Source organism: Hyperolius riggenbachi, chromosome 2 (assembly GCF_040937935.1).
Source record: "Hyperolius riggenbachi isolate aHypRig1 chromosome 2, aHypRig1.pri, whole genome shotgun sequence".
In the NCBI taxonomy this organism is placed as follows: Eukaryota; Metazoa; Chordata; class Amphibia; order Anura; family Hyperoliidae; genus Hyperolius; species Hyperolius riggenbachi.
This window is the reverse complement of record NC_090647.1, coordinates 484,721,312-484,740,076: the sequence shown is the minus strand read 5'-3', so window position 1 is coordinate 484,740,076 and position 18,765 is coordinate 484,721,312. Positions and strand designations below refer to the sequence as shown.

General features: G+C 43.1%; 1 protein-coding gene across 1 annotated transcript in view; it reads left to right on the top strand.

Annotated features, from left to right (window-relative positions):
• SLC6A4 (solute carrier family 6 member 4) overlaps nucleotides 1-18,765 on the top strand; it is a 162,283-nt gene that overhangs the window by 102,841 nt on the left and 40,677 nt on the right. Inside the window, exons 5-7 of the mRNA XM_068270328.1 lie at nucleotides 8,274-8,412; nucleotides 9,421-9,555; nucleotides 14,296-14,399. Of these exons, the coding sequence (XP_068126429.1) occupies nucleotides 8,274-8,412; nucleotides 9,421-9,555; nucleotides 14,296-14,399 (378 nt within the window). The remainder of the gene's footprint in view (nucleotides 1-8,273; nucleotides 8,413-9,420; nucleotides 9,556-14,295; nucleotides 14,400-18,765) is intronic.

The window sequence follows — 18,765 nt, the reverse complement described above, 5'->3', positions numbered from 1 at the left end:
CTCTCTCTTGTCAGACTTGTCAGGCCTGTGTCTGGAAGGCTGCCAAGTTCTTCAGTGTTGTGGTTCTGCTATGAACTCCCTCATCCAGGCCCCTCTATGCACACTGCCTGTGTGATATTTAGATTAGTGCAGCTTCTCTCTGTTCTATTATCTTTTACAAGCTAGATAAATCCTCCTCTGAGCTGGCTGGGCTTTCACATACTGAGGAATTACATACAGGCACAGCTGTCTGCACTCTGCAGGAAGAAATAGCCTGACACTTCAGTGGAAGATAGCTGCAGAGGGAAAGAAACACACAAATGATCTCTTGAGATTCAAAAGGATGGCTGTATACAGCCTGCTTGTGTATGGATGTATTTTCTGTGTGTGGACATACTGTACATCAATCTACTTCCTGTTTTGGTGGCTATTTTGTTTGTTTATAAACAAACTTTTTAAAACGGTTTTTAACCACTTTTAATGCGGCGAGGAGCGGCGAAATTGTGACAGAGGGTAATAGGAGATGTCCCCTAACGCACTGGTATGTTTACTTTTGTGCGATTTTAACAATACAGATTCTCTTTAAAAACAAGAAGAAAAAAACATACCACAGAGAGATCTGCAGCAGTCTCTGCATTTAACTCACTCAGGCTCGGGATTACCACTCTGAGCTGCGGATTTCCGTCCCGAGCCTGACTCGGGATTACTGCTAAGGAGGTTAATTTTTTCCCTTCCTTTTATCTTCAGTATCTCCCTCCATTTTGTTTTCTTGTTTTCTTTTCTTATTCCCCCTCTGTTGCCCCTCTATTCAGTGGCGTAGCAATAGGGGGTGCAGAGGTTGCAACCGGATCTGGGCCCTGGGGCCAGAGGGGCCTTGAAGGGCCCACCCTTAACTGCAGTATTAGTTCTTTATTAGTCCTGTTAATTTTCACTTCTATAGAAGCATTGAATAGTAGTTATCATCAACACACTGGTTCCCATCCTCTTCTTGCACATCTGACACTGTAGTTGTCCTTATTTGGTTTTGGTGTGCCGTATCAATTGTTATGTATAGAATGCTTGGGGGGCCCCAATATAAAACTTGCACTGGGGCCCACAGCTTCTTAGCTACGCCACTGCCTTTATTCGATTTTTTTCTCTCTTCCTCTTTCTCAGTACTGTACTTTCCTTTTTCTTCTTTCATCCATTCCTTTCTTTTACCTTACAATCTAATTTTTTCATTCCATTATCTTTTTTACTTTTTGTTCTCTCCCCTTTCCTTCTTTTTTTTCTATACTCTCTTTAAATATATTGTAGTGTATTTTCCTCCAACATTTCCACCATCTGCACGGTTCCCCTCCACTCTCTTCCTTGGGTATTTCTGTCCGTCCAAAGCCCTTGTCCCTCAAACTCCTCCCCTTGCCATTATTCTCCTGTCCACCCCTATCCTACACTGGTTTGTATTGTACCGCATGCCCTGGGAACTGTTGCTCTGGCCACAGGGTTAAGATATGAACAGATATTAAACTTGTGACAAAAGAAACAATCATTCTTAATTGCCACAGCCTTGCTGCAGAAAGTTGGCCAATACATAAGTGGCTGTATGTGAAATGAAGGTAGCCACGTATTTAAGTTGGTGGATAGATTTGCAAGCTATGAACCTAATGTTTGGATGAGTAGGAGGCACCATTAGTTATTTTTATATCTTCCTCTCCTTTTCTCCTTTTTATTATCAGCCCACATCCCTCATTTTTACTTTTATCTCCTACTCCTATCTTTTCCATCTCCTTTTTACTTCAGTACCAGTAACTACTCTTTTTTTCTTTGGTTCGCATTAATTTTGCACCTTATTATGCACATTAATTTTCACTTACAGTACAGACCTTTTGGAAGTTTGGACACACCTTTTCATTCAAAGAGTTTTCCTTGTTTTCATGACTATGAATATTGTATATTCACACTGAAGGCATCCAAACTATGAATTAACACATGTGGAAGTATAGTACATAACCAAAAAATGTGAAACAACTGAAAATATGTCATATTCTAGATTCTTCAAAGTAGCCACCTTTTGCTTTGATTACTGCTTCGCACACTCTTGGCATTCTCTTGATGAGCTTCAAGAGGTAGTCACCTGAAATGGTCTTCCAACAGTATTGAAGGAGTTCCCAGAGATGATTAGCACTTGATGGCCCTTTTGCCTTCACTCTGCGGTCCAGCTCACCCCAAACCATCTCGATTGGGTTCAGGTCTGGTGACTATGGAGGCCAGGTCATCTGGCGCAGCACCCCATCACTCTCCATCCTGGTCAAATAGCCCTTACACAGCCTGGAGGTGTGTTTGGGGTCATTGTCCTGTTGAAAAATAAATGATGGTCCAACTAAACGCAAACCGGATGGAATAGCATGCCGCTGCAAGATGCTGTGGTAGCCATGCTGGTTCAGTATGCCTTCAATTTTGAATAAATCCACAACAGTGTCACCAGCAAAGCACCCCCACACCATCACACCTCCTCCTCCATGCTTCAAGGTGGGAACCAGGCATGTAGAGACCATCCGTTCACCTTTTCTGCATCGCACAAAGACACGGTGGTTGGAACCAAAAATCTCAAATTTGGACTCATCAGACCAAAGCACAAATTTCCACTAGTCTAATGTCCATTCCTTGTGTTCTTTAGCCCAAACAAGTCTCTTCTGCTTGTTGCCTGTCTGTAATGATCCGCTCAGCTGGCTGCACAGGCAGACAGCTGTTTGACCATTCCTCTAGTCTGTGGGCTGCAGGTCTCTGGAAGAGAGACCTGTCTTTCCTTTGCAAGTTTCTGACCTGCTCTACTGCTGAGGAATTTGCATACATTTGTTATGCAAATCCCCTAGCTGCCTCCTTTGAAGGCTGGCAGTATAAAAGCCATGTTTTCCCAGAATCCTTTGCTGGTCATCCTTCATGGTTTGTTTCTGATGAACTCTCCTAGAGTATCGGCCCTCTTGGTTTGCTAAAGTTATCTTAGAGTAATTATTGGGACTGCACTAGGCAGCTCCTCTAGTGCAGTTAGGTTGCTTATCTGTTTTGTCTGTGTTGCCTCTCTGCTGTGACTGTCCTGTCGCCAGCGGTGGTCGACAGGAAATCGTTCTGTTTGTCTGGGGTGCTAACCAGAGCAGCGGTTGCTACTGGTAGCCCCTTCTGCTTATCTGTTTGGATCGCACTAGCCTCTAGCGGTAGCGGCTGTGGATCCTTCTGATCTGCATTCTTGGAGTGTAAGCTGGAGCAGCGGTTGCTACTGGCTACCTCATCTGTCTGTCTTGCTTGGATCGCACTAGCCTCTAGCGGTAGCGGCTGTGGATCCTTCTGATCTGCATTCTTGGAGTGTAAGCTAGAGCAGCGGTTGCTACTGGCTACCTCATCTGTCTGTCTTGCTTGGATCGCACTAGCCTCTAGCGGTAGCGGCTGTGGATCCTTCTGATCTGTGTTCCTGCTTGTACTTGGATCACACTTGCTCTGGCGGAAGAGCGGTGGATCCTATCTACCTTATTCCTGCTTTTGTCTGTCTGTCTTGTCCTGTGTTTACGTCTGCTGTTGCCTGGTGTGGGGGCAACCGATTAGCAAGCGTCTACGCATCCTGTTTGTCTGTGTTGATCGCTTGCTTTCGCAAGCGTTCATTCTGTCTGTCTCAGTCTATTTCGTGTTTGTCTGTCATTGGTTAGTCAGGGTGGCATGCTTGTCTCTGTTGCGCTTTTCGTGCGGAGACCGCGCCGTAAACGCGCTTGTTGTTGCGAATGAGTGCGGTGTTTGCGTTTAGATAGCGTTTGTTGTTTTCGTTATCTTCTTATTGTTGTTTGCTGTGCCTTTCCTACTCTCGTGTTCTGTCCTTCTCTGTCTGGTGTCTGTTGGCAATTGCCATTCTTTACGATTGCGTTCTTGCTTTATTTCTGCTGATGTGTGTTCACCGTCGCTGGGTGGCGACTAGATTGGTGGACACACATTCATCCTGTATATGTGCTCTTTCTCTTTAAGGGCTGTTCAGCCCTGCATTGCTTTGAATCTGTACAATTCCCATCTGGCATTTGTGGCCGTGCAGAGGCTGTGCTCGTCTGCACTCCACAGCGCCATCTGCCGGTGGGAATTGCCCTCTGCTGGTGCATTGCACCTAACCTGGGTTCTCTCAATTACACGTTCGTGGAGGTTTTCCGCAGTGTCAGCGTGCGTTCTGTGCGCTGACCACGGAAACGATTCTGCAAACGTTACACTGTCCTTAGCAGTGGTTTTCTAGCAGATATTATACCATGAAGGCCTGATTCACACAGTCTCCTCTTAGCAGTTGTTCTAGAGATGTGTCTGCTGCTTGAACTATGTGTGACATTGACCTGGTCTCTAATCTGAGCTGCTGTTAACCTGTGTTTTCTGAGGCTGGTGACTCGGATGAACTTATCCTCCGCAACAGAGGTGACTCTTGGTCTTCCTTTCCTGGGGCGGTGAGCATGTGAGCCAGTTTCTTTGTAGCATTTGATGGTTTTTGAGACTGCATTTGGGGACACTTTCAAAGTTTTCCCAATTTTTCGGACTGACTGACCTTCATTTCTTAAAGTAATGATGGCTACTCGTTTTTCTTTACTTAGCTGCTTTTTTCTTGCTAGAATACAAATTCTAACAGTCTATTCAGTAGCACTATTAGCTGTGTATCCACCTGACTTCTCCACAACGCAACTGATGGTTCCAACCCCATTTATAAGGCAAGAAATCCCACTTATTAAATCTGACAGGGCACACCTGTGAAGTGAAAACCATTTCAGGTGACTACCTCTTGAAGCTCATCAAGAGAATGCCAAGAGTGTGCAAAGCGGTAATCAAAGCAAAAGGTGGCCACTTTGAAGAGCCTAGAATATGACATATTTTAAGTTGTTTCACATTTTTTGGTTATGTACTATACTTCCACATGTGATAATTCATAGTTTGGATGCTTTCAGTGTGAATCTACAATATTTATAGTCATGAAAATAAAGAAAACTCTTTGAATGAGAAGTTGTGTCCAAACTTTTGTTCTGTACTGTATATCTGAAAATATGTAAATCTAATTTGGCATTACTGGATGATTAAAGAGAACCTGAACTGAAAATAAAAAGTCGAAATAACCATACACAGGTCATACTTCCCTCCTAGTCTACTTCTCAATCTCTTTCTTCTCTCCTGCATCACATTTGTCCACTGTGATCAATGGAATTTTTCATCCTCCATTTTCAAAATGGCCATTACCCCATAACAGCTTCCTGGTCAGCACACTGTTAAACTGTAATATCGCCCACTTGAGCCATAGGGGAACATGGACATTACCATGGGAGGACTGGCCAGGGGGGAAGGGGGGAGATTTCCCCCCAGGCTGCCTCTCACTTAATGATTTAGGGCTGGTACAGTGCCTGGCGCTTTCATGTTTTTGTATAAGGCAATGTGAACCACTGGGCTGGATGAGGGAAATAAAAGCTCAATTACAGAGCAATTAGAGGGCGGGCAAGCTGGTAAATATACACAGCATGATGTAGAGCAGAGGCTTGCCTGCAGGGTCTATGGGAAAAAAAACTCTGTCTAGTCTCTCACCATTGTTAAAATGACTGCATGTGCACAGCTACATAGGGTATTGTCTAGGTTGAAAAGTTTTTAACAGTCACTAGACTCCAGAAGGGCTGCTTGCAGGTGAATTCTGATGATAAATTCTGAACGCGACGGAAACCCCGGCCGTTGTAACTCAAAATGTATTATGTACCCCCCGGTGCCAGTGCATTATACTTTACCTGTCACACTGTCCCTCAAGTGTTCTTACTGTATTTCCCATGTGACTACTGGCATATAGCACGAGGGGCACGTGTGTGATGTCATTTTGGCTTGGGCTGCCATGATAACGGGCCTCTAGTTTGTGTTTTCCCTCCAGGCCAAAAGGTCCCAGTCCTCCCCTGGACATTACCTTGCACATTCAGTTGTAACTGACAGCTGCTGATAAATAACTGACAGCAACTGGTATATTTCAGTTCTAACAAAATATTGTCAGAACTGGAAGGGATCACAGTAGGAAGAAAATGGTGAGCTTCTGGGAGGAACTGACGGTGAGGTTAGTATGTAATATTCATTTGCAGCTACGTCATGTGTTTTTTTAAAATAATTTTACTCGCTTCAGGTTCCCTTTAATGACAGCTTACTTTGTGCGGGGAATGGCTTTGACTCACCATTTCCCCACTGCAAAGAATTCTCCTACTGCTGACAGGTATAGGGGTGCTAGCATCTGGAGTTAAGGGGACCTGTGCTCTTAACAGATGGCTGTCTGCTCAGTAGTTGCCTATGTTGCTAGGGTCATAGTATAGCTACACTGGGGAATCCTCATGATGTTTTTTTCTGTCTCCTCTGAGCCAAACACGGTAACTGGGATGGAAGACTCAAACAGCCACTAACTGCTATTACACTGGCTTGTTCATTAGATAAATGTAATGCTAGTCATGTTAAATAAGTATGATAACTTGTGTGCAGCCTTACTTAACAATAGTGAACCAGCACCTTAGGCCCCTTTTACACTTAATCAGTTGCTCTAAGTTATAACTGAAAGAAAACTGATTTTCAAAGTAATGCTCATGTTTTCCTATGGCACCTTTCACACTTAAAGAGGAACTCCAGTGAAAATAATTTAATAAAAAAAGTGCTTCATTTTTACAATAATTATGTATAAATGATTTAGTCAGTGTTTGCTCATTGTAAAATCTTTCCTCTCCCAGATTCACATTCTGACATGTATTACATGGTGACATTGTTACTGTGGGCAAGTTATGTAGCTGTTTCTAGCTGCTCTGGCTGTTACAGACAGCTTTAAACAGCTATTTCCTGTCTGTGAACATTGTTACATTGTGGCAGTTTGCCCAGAGTACCGCGGTATTCAGAGCCTCTTGTAGGAGGGGTTTCAGCACAAAATTAGTCACACAGCGCCCCCTGATGGTCTGTTTGTGAAAATCATTCTATTTCTCATGTAAAAGGGGGTATCAGCTACTGATTGGGATAAAGTTCAATTCTTGGTTGGAGTTTCTCTTTAACGCGTTTTAACTGAAATCTTTCTCACAATGCTCTGCTATGGAAATAATGTGTACTAACGCGTACCAATGCATACTAACGCACACTAACCCACACCAACTCATTTAGGGCCCTTTTACACTTAATCAGTTGGTGTGCATTAGTGTGCTAGTGTGTTTTGTTAGGCTCTTTTAGGCTGAGAATATTTTAGGTAGCTGAGTGGGCCAGTAGTATATACTACCTGTGCTATCGCTGTAATCACAGCCTGTCTAATGGGCACAACTTAAAGTGAACCCGAGGTAAATATAGACTAATGAGATAAACAATTGGATCTGCCCTCCTACTCCTAAAAATGACTTTTCTAGATAACCCATGGTTTTATTTTATATTTAAACATTTACAAAGTAAATGGAATGTTTTGTTGTCTCTGCTCAATGGCAGTCTCTTAAAAGTTCCAGACTTAAAATCTATGAACTATTGCTCTTTTTTTTATCTTTCCCCTGCCCTCAGAAGTTGTATTCTGCCAGGAAAACTTTTATGGCTGTAATTTGCTTATCGGTGATGTTTACTATATTCCCGACAAGACAGAAGCTGCCACATTCATGCCTAAAAAATAACTATTTCAGGCAAAAAAATAAAAGATAAATAGCCTCGTTATTAATATGTTTTGCACTGTACATACACAAGTTTATCTCATCATGTCACCTTGGGTACACTTTAAGGTGACCAGTCTCCTACTGCATGATTCAAAGAAGGTGCCACCAACAAAATAAGCATGCAATACAAAGACCGCCATGGGGCAAACTACTTTGACAAAGACAAACTACTGTGGACTAATGTGACTTCAGAGTAAGGAACCCAGAAATGTTTTTGGTCCACATAGTCATTTGTCTCTCCCTGTGTTTCACAGTTGGCCTACCAGGGTCTAGCTAGGTTCTGACAATGGAACCTGGAATACTTGCTCAGAGATATTTTGTATTTAAATACCCTAATTTGGAAACCGTTACTTGGTACGACTAGAAAAACCAGGGAAAGTAGAGTTTAGTGGAAGGACCGGATGTGCTCACTGCAAACGAAGACCTGGTATAGTTATTTGCCGCTCCTTTTGGCATCTCTTTAAGTGATTAGAAATGAATGAAGTGCTTTCCACTCTCATGTAAATTTAGTGAAGAACTTTGATGTTGGCTGAGGAACATTTGGGTCTTTAAATAATTCTGTTTTCATGATGTGTACTTTCTGCATTGCTCAGGGTTGGTTTATGGTCTGCCTATGTTTTTCAGTCGAATGGTGCTGCAGTTACACAAGTCTAAAGGTCTACAGGATCTTGGAGGGGTGAGCTGGCAGCTCTCCCTCTGTCTTCTTCTAATCTTCACAGTAGTGTATTTCAGCATATGGAAGGGAGTCAAGACATCTGGGAAGGTTAGTATAACTATGTGGAGTATTTATGAGCACGACACAGGCATTCATTTCTTTTGGAGGGGTTCTTGCAGCACTGGATACTCATTTATCAGTTCTTCATATTTGTGATCTTTCTTATAGAATAGTTGTACGGTAATAGCTTGTGGCCGTGATTACTCCATCCATTAATCCCAGTAGATGTTGAAACATTTCCATAACATATGACAGACTTTGTCAAAAAATATGGCATTGATTTACTACGATTCTGAAGGTATAAGTAACCCTGAATAAATTTGGCCTAGATTTATGTAAAAATCGCCTTAGGCCCCTTTGCCACTGATATGTTTTCATTGCGTTGCATTGACTGTAATGCTAGTGGGTCTGATACCTCTGCGGACAAGACTTTGCACTCTCCTTCGTTTTGCAGTGAGAAGGCCCACTCTGATCTGCACTACAATTGAAAGTAGCCTGTACTGCGCTCCACAGGCTACCAGGAGCGTTATCGATAACAAGGGAAGAGACACCTAGGATTGCATGCAATCCCATGGGAGGACTGTGACAATCCTTTTATCAGTGATTGCAAAGTGCAAGTGGTAACGCTGCATCCTCTTTTGTTTACATTATTCCCCATTTTCCCCCGGCTGCTTACATGGACAGTATTGTATATCCTGCACCAGTGCCATTCTTCTTGTCTTACAGATGTTATCAAGCATCAACTCACTGAACAGGCAGCCAGCCTGAAGAGATCAGCCAGCCATGGTCACACTGACATATGACGCATGCACCACCCATTTTTTACTAAATCCAGAGTCAGAGTCACACAGGGACCAAAAAAACATGTTTACTATAACAGAAGTTTTTTTATATCTGGGTTTCCTATACCGAGCATTGCTCACATAGACTTATTATAATGGAGATTGGTGAGGACCTGGAGAGATAGTTTACTATACCCGAATGTTTAATATACCAGAGTTTATTATAACGAGATTATACTGTACATGTATAAAAATGTCTGTGTTTTCTTTGTAGGTGGTGTGGGTTACTGCAACATTCCCGTACATTGTCCTTACACTACTTCTTATACGAGGGGCCACACTCCGCGGAGCCTGGAGAGGAGTCCTCTTCTACCTGCAGCCAAATTGGGAGAAACTGCTCACCACTGAGGCAAGAACGTTACTAATACATATATACATCTAGAAAAAGGTTTCTGACCTTCATTAGTTGAAATTCCAAAAAACACTACAGCCTTTTTTACACTTAGTGCGGTGCTGCATGCCCCAAACACTGCATCATGTCGCAGGAGCAGCAATAACCCTATGGCGCTATCACAATTAACGCACCATGTCGTTGTGCCGGCTTAGTAACACAATGGGACTTTTTGCTTGCTTTGCGTTGTGATTGTTAAAAATGGCACCCCAACAAGTGTCAATGTCAAGGAGTTGCCATATACATTTATTGTGAGCAAAATGTAGCGATTCCATTGCTAACCTCCCTCAATATAGTGTTTTTAAAAGTTGATTATGTTGCAGGACAGCCTGATTCCATTTATAAAGTTTGCACTGAAGATACATGCACATGGGTGCAATATGCTGATTCCCTGACCAATCAACAGTCCTCCGCATTGGTCCAACACAGCACAGACTGCAGTGTAAACTAAAAACAAAAATGTACTGCGCATGTAAATTGTAACATTCTTTTATGAAAATACCCACGTGTCCTCATGAAATGGCAGGGCATGCAGTTCACAGGAAGTAGATTATGAGCAATTGTAAGATCTCAATCTGCTCACAGGAAGCTAGCTATACAATAGAGGTTTTAAACCTTGTTATGGTGGGTACTCAGGTCAGCAGAGCTACTCAATGTTTCTTTTACATTCAAAAAGTAAATTTCCAAATGTAACACTTAAAATTAACATCAATGAATATCATTGCTTTGAGAATTTGTTCAGTTTTAGATTGTAACCTTGTTGGTAAGAAACATCACATGAAGACTCCTCTTACATGAAACTGCTCATATACTACTGTTTGGCCATGAGGTGGTTGGAATGGAAGTAGAGTACAAATGGCCCACAGGCACATATCAAGTCACCCATGAGTGAGCTCTGTCACACAGCTGCCCTATGGAGATGTCCCTCTTCCTGAAGACCGAGCACACTAGACGAGCTCTGCTCAACTTGACATAGGTGGACATCGTAGTCTGCAAGGGAACACGTTATATGTTACAAATGGGGACAGCTGCTCTGAATCGTGACAGCGTGTCATTTACTTTATGTTATTTTCATAATCATATTGAGACATCTAATAGAGTTATGAGTCCCAAAAGGACTTTTACAATCAATGTTTCAGGCAGCTCATGGAGAAAAATATTCCTAGTTTTACTTGAGCTTGTTTATAATTCTCTGATTATCTCTTAAAGTGGACCCAAATTAAAAATACAAGATTTCAGAAATAAAATCTATTTTCTAAATTATAATAATAAATAGCAGCCTTTTTTCAGCTGCATGATGACAAATATAAAATATTTTACATTTATTGGAGGAACCCCTCCCTTCCTTTCAAATTGCCGGGATTTTTCCGGCAAACTGGTGGAGTAGATGGTGTCCGGCAATGGAGGAATTGCTAATGGCTGCCCCCAGTATAACCCTAGCTATGAAAAGAGAAGGGTGAAAAGCATGCACTGAAATGATCATAGGCTTGAAGGAGTGTTTATTTATCTTTGTATGTGTCAGAGTGGTGCAACTAAATATTTTTAATTAAAAAAATGTTTGGTTTGGGTCCGCTTTAAAATCATGTCACAATGTCATAACTATTCTTCTTACTAATAGGGATGTACAGTGGCTTGCAAAAGTATTCGGCCCCCTTGAAGTTTTCCACATTTTGTCATATTACTGCCACAAAAATGAATCAATTGTATTGGAATTCCACGTGAAAGACCAATACAAAGTGGTGTACACGTGAGAAGTGGAACGAAAATCATACATGATTCCAAACATTTTTTACAAATCAATAACTGCAAAGTGGGGTGTGCATAAGTATTCATCCCCCTTTGGTCTGAGTGCAGTCAGTTGCCCATAGACATTGCCTGATGAGTGCTAATGACTAAATAGAGTGCACCTGTGTATAATCTAATGTCAGTAAAAATACAGCTGCTCTGTGAGGACCTCAGAGGTTGTCTAAGAGAATATTGGGAGCAACAACACCATGAAGTCCAAAGAACACACCAGACATGCATTGATAAAGTTATTGAGAAATTTAAAGCAAGCTTAGGCTACAAAAAGATTTACAAAGCCTTGAACATCCCACGGAGCACTGTTCAAGCGATCATTCAGAAATGGAAGGCACAACTGTAAACCTACCAAGACAAGGCCATCCACCTAGAACTCACAGGCCAAACAAGGAGAGCGCTGATCAGAAATGCAGTCAAGAGGCCCATGGTGACTCTGGACGAGCTGCAGAGATCTACAGCTCAGGTGGGGGCATCTGTTCATAGGACAACTATTAGTCATGCACTGCACAAAATTGGCCTTTATGGAAGAGTGGCAAGAAGAAAGCCATTGTTAACAGAAAAGCGTAAGAAGTCCCGTTTGCAGTTTGCCGCAAGCCATGTGGGGGACACAGCAACCATGTGGAAGAAGGTGTTCTGGTCAGATGAGACCAAAATGGAACTTTTTAGCCAAAATGCAAAACGCTATGTGTGGCGGAAAACGAACACTGCACATCACTCAGAATGCACCATCTCCACTGCCAAATATGGTGGTGGCAGCATCATGCTCTGGGGGTGCTTCTCTTCAGCAGGGACAGGGAAGCTGGTCAGAGTTGATGGGAAGATGGATGGAGCCAAATACAGGGCAACATTGGAAGAAAACCTCTTGGAGTCTGCAAAAGACCTGAGACTTGGGCAGAGGTTCACCTTCCAGCAGGACAATGACCCTAAACGTAAAGCCAGGGTAACAATGGAATGGTTTAAAACAAAACATATTCATGTGTTAGAATGACCCAGTCAAAGTCCAGATCTAAATCCAATCGAGAATCTGAAAACTGCTGTTCACAAACGCTGCCCATCTAATCTGACTGAGCTGGAGCTGTTTTGCAAAGAATGGGCAAGGATTTCAGTCTCTAGATGTGCAAAGCTGGTAGAGACATAAAAGACTGGCAGCTGTAATTGCAGCAAAAGGTGGCTCTACAAAGTATTGATTCAGGGGGCTGAATAATTACGCACACCCCACTTTGCAGTTATTTATTTGTAAAAAATGTTTGGAATCATGTATGATTTTCGTTCCACTTCTCATGTGTACACCACTTTGTATTGGTCTTTCACATGGAATTCCAATAAAATTGATTCATGTTTGTGGCAGTAATGTGACAAAATGTGGAAAACTTCAAGGGGGCCGAATACTTTTGCAAGCCACTGTATATAGAATAGCATCATCCTCTTTTGTGATGCAAAAGTAGTAGTGATGTGCAAAGTACAGTAGCCCAGAGAAACTAAATATTATTTTGCCTTTTTAAAGGGAAGGTTCACGCAGGAGCTGTAAAAAATAGAAATCAAAATCCACTTACCTGGGGCTTCCTCCAGCCCGTGGCAGGCAGGAGGTGCCCTCGCCGCCGCTCCGCAGGCTCCCGGTGGTCTCCGGTGGTGATCCCGACCTGGCCAGGCCGGCTGCCAGGTCGGGCTGCTCCTGCGCTCCAAGTTGTGTGTCACTTGTGCGCGCTGACGTCATCCGACGTCCTCCGGGCTGTACTGCGCAGCGCAGGAGCATCCCGACCTGGCAGCCGGCCTGGCCAGGTCGGGATCACCACCGGAGACCACCGGGAGCCTGCGGAGCGGCGGCGAGGGCACCTCCTGCCTGCCACGGGCTGGAGGAAGCCCCAGGTAAGTGGATTTTGATTTCTATTTTTTACAGCTCCTGCGTGAACCTTCCCTTTAAAGGATACACCCGAGATCTACTTACCCGGGGGTTCCTCCAGCCCCTGGCAGCCAATATTTCCCTCGCCGCAGCTCCAGTGTCCTGGGATCGCCTCCATTGCCAGCACCACTTGCGATCACACTCACGTGATGTGGAGCGTTTTGCACAGGCGTAGTAGTCCTGCGCCTGCACAGAACACTCCAGACCACGTGAGCGAGATCGCACAGGCGCAGTAGATGCGACCTGGGGAGGTCAGCATCTCCAATGGAGGGAATCCCGGGACACCAGAGCTGCTGCGAGGGACATATTGGCAGCCAGGGGCTGGAGGAAGACCCGGGTAAGTAGATCTCATTTTTTTTTTATAAGCTCGGAGGTATCCTTTAAAAAAGAAGGTATTTGCTATCATTAAGATTTAAGTAAGCAAGTGTGGTTTCCCATAAAGCATCACTCCTGAATATGCAAATTATCTGTCTGAAAGCCAGGCACACACCCAGAACCTCGGATGTATAGTGAGCCTACAGCTTATACATTTTACACAGCACAGCAATGTGTGGCTCTGAAACATGTATAAGGTATAGGAACACTATGCACCAGTGGTTTTGGATGTAAACCTGGCTTTTAGGGGCATGAAGAGATAATTTATATATTCAGTAGTGATGCATCATGGGAAACCACAGTTGCTCACTTGAAGCTGAAATATTACAAATACCTTCTGTTTTAAGAAGGCAAAATTATATTTCAAGATCTATTCTAGAGTGCTTATTTAAATGTAAAAATGTTTAATAAGCATTTAAAATTACAAACTCCATGTCCCTGAAATGCTTGACATAATAAAAAGAGTGGGTGTAGGTTTGCTTTTATAATAAGTCTGAGCATAAAACCAATGCTTGAATTGACTTATCTGATTACGAGTCTTCTTCCACTAACAAGCACTGCTGTATTCAACAAAAAGTGAATGTGATGTATGCCTCCTGTCACATGTTTATTCTGTCGTTTAGGTTTGGGTGGACGCAGCCGCACAGATATTCTTCTCACTGGGACCCGGATTCGGAGTCTTATTGGCCTTTTCTAGCTACAATAAATTTCATAACAACTGTTACCAGTTAGTATCAAATGTATAATTTTATTTACTTCCTTGTGACATGTTATAGAGCACAAGTGTATAGTTATAAGTGTACATGTTTCCTCCCTCCTCTGTGAGTGCAGGACTAGGAAGAACATAATTATAGCTGTTTCCCATAGCAACCAAAAACGTGTAAGGATACTGATTGTCTTGGGTAGTTACACCATTTTTACTTAATTTTTGTGACAGAGACTTCTGGGCATTAAAGGATAACTGAAGTGAGAGGGATATGGAGGCTGCCTTATTTATTTCCTTTTAAACAATACCAGTTGCCTGGCAGCCCTGCTACTCTATTTGGCTGCTGTAGTGTCTGACTCCAGAAACAAGCATGCAGCTAATCATATAACATATATAAACATATAATCTGCTGCATTCTTGTTCAGGGTCTATGGCTAAAAGTATTAGAGGCAGAGGAGCAGCAGGGCTGCCAAACAACTGGTATTGCTTAAAAGAAAATAAATATGGCAGCCTCCATATCCCTCTAGTTACAGTTGTCCTTTAAGGTTGTTGCACACCATGCAATTTTTACTTCAGATTCTATTTCCAATCAAGAAAAGGATTGGATCAGGCAAAAAAAATATACATCCTACTGATTGCTATCGACTAAACCCAAGGTCAAAATCGATCACCTTGACCGGAAGCAGACATGCTGTAAATTATCGATCAAAATACTGGCTATCACTCCGTGTGTACGTCCTTTCGATCCATTTTTGCTAACTTTTTAGCACACTTCTATATTTAATCAATGTCAGTTTGGATCTGAGGTAAAAATTGCATGGCGTGTACCAGGCTTTACAACCTTTGTGCTGTATGAAGCAATCCATTTATATTGTATTCCTTCGATTGGCAATTTTACTTTTTAGTGCTAAATTGTACAGCTAGGGTTGCATGTTATATGGCCAGCTTTATTTAGTGAAGAGTCAGAATGAATGGTGTTTAGCCAGAGCAGCTAATATCATTGTTCTATTCACTCTCTCAGAGATAAATGTGTATGAGGAGTAGCTATTGGCAACATACACTTTTCTAGAATACAAAGCTCTCCATGGGGTATAACAGCGGTAAAACCGCCGTGTGCTCGTAGTGTACGGCAGTTTCACTGATGTGTACTAAAATAATAGTGTGCGTTGCGCACATAGTGCTATCTGCAATATGTACACAACATGAAGGCTTGGTGCATACATAGCTGCATATTATGCAGCAATGTTAGTCAATGGGACACAGAAAAAGATGTGTTGTACTGCGATTTACAGTATGCGTTTCGCGAATGCTGGTTTTGTTGCATATTATGCAGGATGGGCGCCAAAACGTGCATAATGAAAGTCTATGGTGACACATATGTAATACACGTTTTACATATGCGAACCGCAAACGCCTGAAACTGCATGCAAAGCGCATGAAAACCGCATCTGCGTTTTAAATGCAAACGCACTAAAAATGCAGTAAAAACGCATTACAAAGTCGCACACACCTTCATAAAACTCTGCATATTGACGCTATGTCATATGTGAACCCAGCCGAAGGAAGTTTAACCACTTCGGGACCAGCACCCTCTGCCCCCTTAAGGACCAGAGGGTGCTGGTACAGTAAACCGCCGCTTCCCGACGAATCGCCGGTAAAATCCGCTGCTCCCGCCGATCACGACGCTCTGTCCCCACCGCAGGCTGCTCTCTCTGCCATCTCTATGACGGCAGAGCGCTGTGCGCCGGTCAGGAGCCACTTTCAATGGCTTCTGACCCTGTCACTCAATGTAAGCCAATGGGAACGACTTACAGGAATGACAGGGCCAGGAACCAATGAAAACGGCTCCTGCCCGGCTCACAGTGCTCTAGAGGCGGCAGGGCAGCACATTGCGGCGGGGCAGAGCGTCGGGAACGGGCGGGGGCGCGCGGTGAATGGGATGTAGAGTTTACGTCCGGTCAGAACCGCAGCACCCCCTGCCCGACGTAGAATCGAACTGTGTTGGTCCGCAGGTAGTTAAAGTGTGTTGAGCATAACAGGCAGTGGGCTATATGAAGTTCACTTTTTCTCCTGAGTTTTCTCCTAGGAGATAATTTTTCATCTTCAATTTAAAATAACTTTTTACCACTTAGCCATTGAAAAAGTACCAAAAAGTAGTTTAAAAAGTACTATCAAAATTATTTTGAGTATTTTCTTCCTTGCCGGTGGTTTAAATGGCATTTTATTGACAAGTTTGAAAATATCACCTAGGTGAAGACTCAGGAGAAAAAGGGAATTGCATATGGGCCAGTGGCCCATATGCAATTAATGTTTTCTCCTTATGCCTAGTTTTGCAATTTTGATGGATCAATCATTGGTCAATTTTACCACCTCCATGTAGTATGACCATTTACCTATATAATCTGCATAGAATTGAAAATCTGTTTGGCCTTCATACTACATGGAGGTGGTAAAATTGACCAATGATTGATCCATCAAAATTGCTAGTGTGTACTAGGCATTAGTTTTCTCCTAGGTGATATTTTTAAACTTGTTAATAAAATGTCTTTTAAGCCACCAGAAAGCAAGAAAATACTCAAAATTATGTTGATAGCACCTTTTCACAAACATTTTGGTACTTTTTTTAGTTGAAAAGTGCTGGAAAGTTATTTTAAAGGGATACTGTAGGGGGGTCGGGGGAAAATGAGTTGAACTTACCCGGGGCTTCTAATGGTCCCCCGCAGACATCCTGTGTTGGCGCAGCCGCTCACCGATGCTCCGGCCCCGCCTCCGGTTCACTTCTGGAATTTCTGACTTTAAAGTCAGAAAACCACTGCGCCTGCGTTGCTGTGTCCTCGATCCCGCTGATGTCATCAAGAGCGCACAGCACAGGCCCAGTATGGTCTGTGTCTGCGCAGTACACTCCTGGTGACATCAGCGGGAGCGAGGACACGGCAACGCAGGCGCAGTGGTTTTCAGACTTTAAAGTCAGAAATTCCAGAAGTGAACAGGAGGCGGGGCTGGAGCATTGGGGAGTGGCTGCACCAACACAGGATGTCTGCGGGGGACCATTAGAAGCCCCGGGTAAGTTCAGCTCATTTTCCCCTGACCCCCCTACAGTATCCCTTTAAATTGAAGATGAAATCTCCTAGGAGAAAACTCAGGAGAAAATGTGAATTGCATATGGCCCCGTGTGTCTTCACATAGACTGTGCTAGAAAACTAAAATCTAAAATATGTGCCTACACAGTGTTGTTTTTCTAACAATTGGTTTACCAAAGGTTAAACCCTAATTAATCACATACGTGATCATTTCTGCTGAACGATCATCATTTTCTACATGCTACAATCAATTCTTTGAAGAGAAACAATTGAATACCGTTGAAGACCATTCAGTTTCATTGATGATAAAATCTGCATTTAATTTAAAGGCACTTGAAGTCAGAGAAATATAGAGGCTGCCATATTTATTTTCTTACAATACCAGTTGCCTGGCATCCTGCTGATCCTTCATGAATCAGTCCAGTAATGTCAGATATTGCAGCCCGGAAGCAGCCTTCCTCACTGAGTATCGCGCATGCTCAGTGGGAAGTTAGACATTATTTACCTAAAATATCTTCCGCTTCCGCACCACGTAAAATTTCAGGGGAGGGAGGGAACCCCCAGATCTAGCTCTGTGTCGAATTGCAGCCCCCTAGCCCCGCTAGTTCCCGAGATAGGTTTGCTGCAATCAGTCTCGGGAACCAGCGGGGCTCGGGGACTGCAATTCGGCACAGAGCTAGATCTGGGGGTCCCCTCCTTCCTCTGAAAATTTCGGGGGTGCACGTGGTGTGGAAGCGGAGATATTTAGGACGTTTTATGTGGCTGCACAATTTAATGGGACGCAGGCTCCTACTGCGCATGCGGGGCTGCACAACGTGCGGGGCTGCAATAGCTGACATTACATGGGATCTAAATCGCACACCTGAAACAAACATGCAGCAAATCCAGTCAAACTTCAGTCAGAAACATCTGATCTGCATGCTTGTTCAAGGTCTATGGCTAAAAGAATTAGAGGCAGAGGATCAGCAGGACAGACAGACAATGTGCATTGTTTGAAAGAAAATCAATATGTCAGCCTCCATATTCCTCTCACTTCAGGTGCCCTTTAATAATTAGTTCAATCATACATTTTTTCTTAGTGATTGTATTTCATAATGCATGACAACCGTTAGGGCTCCTTTCAACTGAAAGTCACAATCAAAAGCCCTCAAAGCAATTTTTTCTATTTTACATTGTCCCATGCGTTCCGCTGCATTTTTCTTGCAACTGTTCAAATATGCAGCATGCATTGCATTTTGGGACAAATCCAATCACATTAGTATAAAATATTAGTAGACCATGACTAAGATTATAATCACGTTGCCCTT